The sequence below is a fragment of the Trichechus manatus genome, unplaced genomic scaffold (assembly GCF_000243295.1).
Source record: "Trichechus manatus latirostris isolate Lorelei unplaced genomic scaffold, TriManLat1.0 scaffold00301, whole genome shotgun sequence".
NCBI lineage: Eukaryota > Metazoa > Chordata > Mammalia > Sirenia > Trichechidae > Trichechus > Trichechus manatus.
This window is the reverse complement of record NW_004444237.1, coordinates 777,547-784,995: the sequence shown is the minus strand read 5'-3', so window position 1 is coordinate 784,995 and position 7,449 is coordinate 777,547. Positions and strand designations below refer to the sequence as shown.

General features: G+C 41.3%; 1 protein-coding gene across 1 annotated transcript; it reads left to right on the top strand.

Annotated features, from left to right (window-relative positions):
• Positions 1-5,937: 5,937 nt before the first annotated feature.
• On the top strand, positions 5,938-6,952 carry LOC101356441 (N-acetyllactosaminide beta-1,6-N-acetylglucosaminyl-transferase-like). The gene has a single exon (XM_023725366.1). The coding sequence runs from the start codon at positions 5,981-5,983 to the stop codon at positions 6,950-6,952; it is 972 nt and encodes a 323-aa protein (XP_023581134.1). The 5' UTR covers positions 5,938-5,980.
• Positions 6,953-7,449: the final 497 nt, after the last annotated feature.

The window sequence follows — 7,449 nt, the reverse complement described above, 5'->3', positions numbered from 1 at the left end:
CTCTTGTTTCTTTTGAGACTTGATAAGTTCTGTTATTTCATCTTCTAATTCATTTATTCTGTCTTCTTTCTGTTCATACCTGTTGTTGGGTATTTTTTTTGCTTTTTCTAATTCAGTTGCTTTATTCTTCAATGTTAGTAGTTCTTTTTTTTTTTTTTTTTTTGATATTTTCAGTTTCCTTTTTGAGTCTCTCATTTTGTTCCTCCATTTACTTCTGGATCTCTGCTAGTTTGTTTTCTTGTGCCTTTTGCTTTCTTTAAACATATTTAGCACTGTAGTCTGAAAATTATCAATTCTTTCTATTAGTCTGGCCTCTATATGAGAAATTTTCTCCTCTTCATGTTTTGCTTTTTGGTTTTTCCTTCTTCTCTTGTGATTTTTTTGTGTTGTACTATCTTTTATTGAACTTGCACTCCCTTGTGGCACAACAGCCAAGCCTCCGATTACCAACCAAAAGGCCAGGGCCTACATCAGCCACTCCACAGGAAAAAGATGCTGCAGCCCACTGCTGCTAAGACTCACCACCCTGGGAATCCCACAGGCCAGTTCCACTCAGCCCCACTGGGTTCTTATGAATCAGAATCAACTCAATGGCTGCAGGCTTGGTATATTCTCCTGAGAACCACTAGGGGGCACTCTTATCCTTAAGTTTTTTTGTTTGTTTTTTAGTACTCTTTCAGGAGTTCTGGATGCTTGATGTCTGGAATTCAATATGCATCCACAGGGGGAGGAGGGTTATATGGTCACAGACACTTGTGTAAGCAGTGAGACTCTACTTTCTTGTGGTGAAGGTGGAGGTTCTCTGTGTCTTTTCTCACAGGCACCCTTGCACAGGCTCTCCCGCGGTGTCCCACTGTGAACTCTTTCCCTGTGTGTTGCCTGTCACTCTGAAGTATTCCTTTTGCACTGCTCCCTTGCAGTTCCTCCCAGTCCTAGTGCCCATCATCTCAGGCCTCAGCAAGATTCAAGAGTATTCTCTTGCAGCACCATGGTCTCCCTTCACCTCCTCTCAATTGCACAGCTCTTAAACTCCCCTGGCCAATTTGTGACACCTTAAAAAAAATTGGGCTACAGCTTCCTAAGATGAGCTGTCTTTCTGTGTTCCCTGTTTGTGTTGTTACCTAGCTCTGTCCTAAAACGGCTGCAATGAGCAAGCACTCCTGTTATTAACAGGTAGTTTCTCCCTGCTTCTGTGCCATCTGTGCTCCTCCTCTCCCCCGCTAATGACTCACCCTGATGCTCCAATATCTGAGATCTGAGATCTCAGTCTGTGTTTGTTCAGTGGGTTAGTTGCTGGGGGAGTAAATGGGAGTGTCCACTCACTTCACCATCTTGCTCCACCCCTCCAACTCTTGTTCCTAGAGAAATAATTTATTTACAGAAGATAACTAAGGATTTAAAAGGGATTCATAAATATAAATGTCTGGTAGCGCAGTGGTTAGGAGTTACAGCTGCTAACCAAAAGATCGGCAGTTCAAATCCACCAGCTGCTCCTTGGAAACTCTATGGGGCAGTTCTTCTCTGTCCTGTAGGATCACTAGAGTCAGAATTGACTCAACGGCAATGGGTTTGGTTTTGCCTTTTAACAGGAGTTTTGAATACACCTCTGACTTTAGTCACAATGGTTTCAGAAAAATTTTAATTTTTACTGTGAATGTATTTACCCAATCCTGATAAGGCTCACCTAAACCAACGTTATCACACTGTGCTTCAAAGTGCAAATATTTTACCAACCTCTTTTATAAGCACAAATATTACTTTTTGCTTAGGTTTCTGAGAGTGGAAACTGAGCATAAGAACAAATCTCATGAAGTTAAGACAGTCTCACCCTTTGTTTAATTTGACTTTCAGTTGAATAGTAAGTTAGGCCAAGAGGAAAAAAAAAAAAAGTTGCCGTGGAGTTGATTCCAATCCCCTGTGTGTCAGAGTAGAACTGTGCTTCATAGTGTTTCAATGACTGATTTTTTTAAAGTAGATCACCAGGCCTTTCTTCCTAGACACCTCTGGGTGGACTTGAACTTCAGTTAGCAGTCAAGCATGTGAGCTGTTTGCATTACCCAGGGACTCCTAGGCCTAGAGAAGTGTTGGTAAATTTTTGCTTTCTAAAGTTGGAAGCATGTTTTGAAGCAGCTTATCAGATCTGGCACTTGATAGTGGTGTGACTTCCAGCAAGTCCCTTTCCTGCTCTTGACGGCATTTTTCTTTCCTCTGTAAGAGAGCAAGATGGGACCAGATGACCTCTAAGCTTCTTTCCAGTTCTGACATTTGACCGTTCTCCTATGTAGCCATTTCACTTTTCTGAAAAAATAGGTTGAATTTAAAATTGAATGTTTAGTCAGATAACACGAGACAAATTAAACCAAAACTGTTGAATTTTCATACGAGTGTGCCTAGGGCACTGGGGAAAATTAATTTTTAAGACTTATCTCTAATTCTAAAAACGAATAATATAAGTGATGATATGTAAACTCAGGTGCATTGTACTGCCTTCGTATTGTCTCCTGGCTTCTTGGTTCTCCCTGCCAGCATATTCCAAAGGAGCCCCAAGAGCATCCCAGACTCCACACCTTGCTTACCTTTCTTTCATCTAATCCAACCTGTCTCTTGTCCCATTTTTTTCAGAACCCCTGTTGAGTGCTTTGGTTGCTAATGGCTTAATGAGATATGTAAAAGTTATCTCTATGCTTCTTGGATAATAACTCACTTAAACAATTTGTCTCCTTATGAGATCTCTTGTCTTTGAGGAAACCTTGGCTGAGTGGTGGGGTTGAGACTTTGAGCAAGGCAGGTTTTTAGTGCTCTCAAATGCCACATTGAGCACGCCTCTACAGCTTACAAGACGTGCTCCTCCCTTGAAGTTGCTTATAGTTTAGTGGAGAATAAAATGCTGAAATATCATGAAAATGCCCCCTCCCACCCCATCCATAAGACTCTTGCCCCTTCCACACATCCACAAGATTTTTAACCACCTAAATGAAAGGAAGGCATCCCTGGGTGGTACAAATGGTTAATGGGCTTGGCTGCTAACTATAAGGTTAGTGGTCCACCCAGAAGTACCTCAGAACCTCAGAAGAAAGACCTGGCAAGCTACTTCAAAAAGTCAGCCATTAAAAACACTATGGAGCACAGTTCTACTCTGACACACATGGGGTCGCCATGAGTCAGAATTGGCTCCATGGCAACTGTATAAATGCAAAGACTTTTCAAGCTACTCCATAACCAGCCACTGTGTGGTAGCACCACATCTTGCCAGAGTTTGAGTCACAATTGAGTCAGGTCAAGTGCAGTGTGCTATGAAGTTCCAACTCATTAGCGGTATAAAGATACTTTAAAGTGACCACGAGCAGATAATAATAATAATACGTAGCATTTATTGAGTATTTACTATGTGCTGAGACTGTTCAAAGTGCATTCAACTTGTTAACTCACTAGTTTTCCAACCAACCCTGCTGTTATTATACTTATTTTACAGATGAAGAAAGCGAAACGAAAAAGTATCATAACTTCCCCAAGATCACGCAGCTAGGAACCAGCAAAGCCAAGATCCAAACCCACACAGTTTCCCTTTAGAGCCCACAGTCTACTACCAAATATGATGCCTTTTTAGTATCCACAAAGGAAATCCAGAAAATAAAGCAAAAAGTTGTAAAATGATACCAAGTCCACAACTGTCATCTTAACGTAGTGAAAAGTAGATGGTATACAGAGGCATCCATAAATATAGAGCAAAGGTCGGTATACTTTGTCTGTAAAGAGCCAGATAGCAAATATTTAGGCTTTGCTGACCAGATGGTCTCTGTCCCAATTACTCAGTTCTGCAAGTGTATCTCCAAAGCAGCCATAGCCAATATGTAAACAAATGAGCATGGCTGCATCCCAATAAAACATTATTTAGGGACACTGATATTTAAATTTCATATAATTTTTATGTGTCACAAAATATTATTCTTCTTTGGATTTTTTTTCAACCATTGAAAAACGTAAAACGTTTTTTCAGCTTGCAGTCTGTCTAAAAACATGTGGTGGGCCAGGCTGAACCTTTTTGCTATGGTTTGTCAACCCCAGTATAGAGGACAAGACTTAATTCAATGCTGAGTGCCTACCATAAGCTAGTGCTAAAGATACACAGAAATAGTCCTCCGTGGACTAGTGGTGGGGCAAACAAATAATTGATGCTATTGGGGCAGGTAGAAGGGTTCCTATCCAGGTTTGACAGGGCAGGGAATGTTTACCATGGAAAGCAGTATCACAGCAGCACCTGAAGGATGTGTAGGAACTCATCAAGAGACTATTCCATTGCTATGTATGTTTCCACCACAGTAAGAAAGAGAGAGAGAGAAATAAAAAGAGAGAGAGACTATTCCAGGTAGAAGGCCAGTGGAGTCAGAAGAGATAGGTTTGAGACCAGTGCTACCATTAACTCATTATTGGGTATCAGCCAAGTAAGAGTACCTCTGGGCTTCAATTTCTTCACGTGTAAAACGGATGTTTGGGGGCAGTGGTGGTTCAGTGGTATAGAATTTTCACATTCCATACAGGAAACCAAGGCTCAACAGATGGCCAGTGCGCCTCATGCAGAGCCACCACCAGTCTGTGATTAGAGGCTTGCGTGCTGCTATAATGCTGAACAGGTTTCAACAGAGCTTCCATGCTAAGATGGACTAGGGAGAAAGGCCTGATGATCTACTTCTGAAAAACCAGCCAATAAAAATCCCATGAATCCCAATGGCTTGATCGGCCACAAATCATGGAGATGGCATAAGACAGGGCAGCATTTCACCCTGTTGTGCATGGGGTCACCGTGACTTGGGGGCTGATTTGTCAGCAGCTAACAAGAACAACAACAACATATTGCATTAGGGTCCACCTTACTCCAGTATGACCTCATATTAACTCAATCGCATCGGCAAAGACAGTATTTCCAAATGAGGTCACGTTCACAGGTACCAGCAGTTAGGACTTGAACATGTCTTTTTGGGGGACAACATTCAACACATAATAAAGGGTGAGAGACAGGTATGTTTCGTGCTCTCCCCAACCCCCAGCTGCTGACAACAGCAACAAAATTGGATAAAATGTTAAGGCTGTCCTCACAGATTTGCCAGTGAGATAATGGAGGTGAAGGTGTGGTCCAATATGAGTAATAATTCATTCTCAGTGTTCTCCATTTGTCTTTTGAATGAGTTGGTTAAGATTCCTTCCAGCTCTGAAGTTCTGTGAATTTTTTATTTTTATTTTTAGGTATAAAGAAACACGGCTATTGAGCAACTCCGGATGTTGTCAAAGGGGCCCTGGTGGCCCCGAGGTTAAGCACTCACCTGCTAACCGAAAGATCATTGGTTAGAATCTACCAGCAGCTCTGCAGGAGAAGGATGTGGCAGTCTTCTTCCGTAAAGATTTACAGCCTTGGAAACCCTATGGGGCAGTTCTTCCCTGTCCCATAAGGTTGCTATGAGTCAGAATCGACTTGATGGCAATGAGTTTTTCTTTGTTTTGGGTGTTGTCAATATAAATTGCCACCTGCCTTGGGACATTGCTGACTGATCGCAGTTAAAGACATATACATATTGTCCTCTGTATTCAAAGGTGATATCAATGATTGTGATGGTGGCCCTGTCCGAGTAAAGGGGGCTGCAAGACTGACACACATTCCACTCTTAACCCTATGGAAAAACCACCGTGAGTTGACAGCTGGAGCTGATTTTGCAAGGTCTTGATTTCAGGACGAAGCTGCCCAACTGTGCTTAGCTCTTGCCTGGATGGTCAGTTTGCCTCAGTGGCTCATGTCCTCAGAGCTCCACTTGATCCCTTCAATATAAAGAGAAGAACTGCAGACTTGTGGTTGATCCTCCTTCCCTTCTACTCTTAGCGAAAACAAGAATTTAGAGCAGATTTCCCAACTGTTTGTAGATGAACCTGTAGGTTTACTTTGGCAGTGGTATGAAGTCAGGCAAGTGACTTGAAAAAGATCGTATTAAAAATGAAGCTGAAGATGTTTGGGTTTGTCACAGGGCTTATGACCACGTCGATAACTCTTTTTTTCCTATATATTAACAACTTAGTTCCATACAAATACCCGCAAGTGAGGAAAATATCAAACACTTCAGTCCTTGCAGAAGTCTGTGATATGATTGCGACAGGAAAGAAAATGATCTTGGCTGAAAATATACCAATGACATCATTTGGAGACCTAACTTGTCAACAATACTTGATACTAAACCACTATATAATGGAGCCTCTGTCCAAAGAAGAAGCTGAGTTCCCTTTGGCATATATCATGGTCATCCACAAAGACTTTGATACATTTGAAAGGCTCTTCAGGGCTAGTTACACACCCCAAAATGTCTACTGTGTTCATGTGGATGAGAAGGCCACAGCTGCTTTCAAAGAGGCAGTGAGAAAACTACTGAGCTGCTTCTCAAACGCCTTTCTGGCCTCTAAGACAGAGTCTGTCGTCTACGCAGGAATATCCAGGCTCCAGGCTGACCTAAACTGCATGAAAGACCTGACGGCCTCGGAGGTTCCCTGGAAGTACGTGATCAACACCTGTGGACAAGATTTCCCCCTGAAAACCAACAAGGAGATAGTTCAGTATCTGAAAGGGCTTAAAGGGAAAAATATTACCCCAGGGGGGCTGCCTCCTCCTTATATTATCGGAAGGACCAAATATGTGCACTTGGAACAGAGATACTCTTTGTTTTCCTTCATGTTGGGGACTTGGATGAGAAAAATGCCTCCTGCCCATCATCTGACCATTTACTTTGGCTCTGCCTATGTTGCCCTTACAAGGGAATTCGCTAATTTTGTTCTTCAAGACCAGAGGGCCATTGATTTACTTGAGTGGTCGAAGGACACCTACTCTCCCGATGAACACTTCTGGGTGACACTCAATACGATTCCAGGTATGTGGAACTTGATTTCCGTTCTACATTTTTATCTTTATTTAAAATAAAAAAAAAAAGCTTTTTTATTTTAGTGATAATTGTCCATTAAGCAAATTGAGATGTAACTCTTGTTAACATATTTGCATTATTTACCTCCTCTGCGTATTATTTTATGTAGTTCGATTATACTAGTTACATGATTTTGTATCCTGCTCCTTTCACTTAACAGGATATCATAATAATTTGCCTGTGTTATTGGAAATATGCAATAACTACATTCTTTTTCATAGTCTGGAGGTACCGCAATTTGCTTGCCAATCCCTCAATTGTTGAACATTTATTTCCAGTTTTTACTGTTTAAAATGCTATTGTGGTCTTTGCCAAACAACATAAAAAGTAGTATCTTTTCACATAAAGCATTGCCGTGTTTAATGTTATTGCCTTTGAAATGGAAACTTAATGGATCCCAAAAGAGGAATATTTTAAGTTCTTGATGCCTATTTCAAATTTGCTTCCTAATATATGTTTTAATTTTCAATCAGTCCACCAGCATATATGAAAGCAT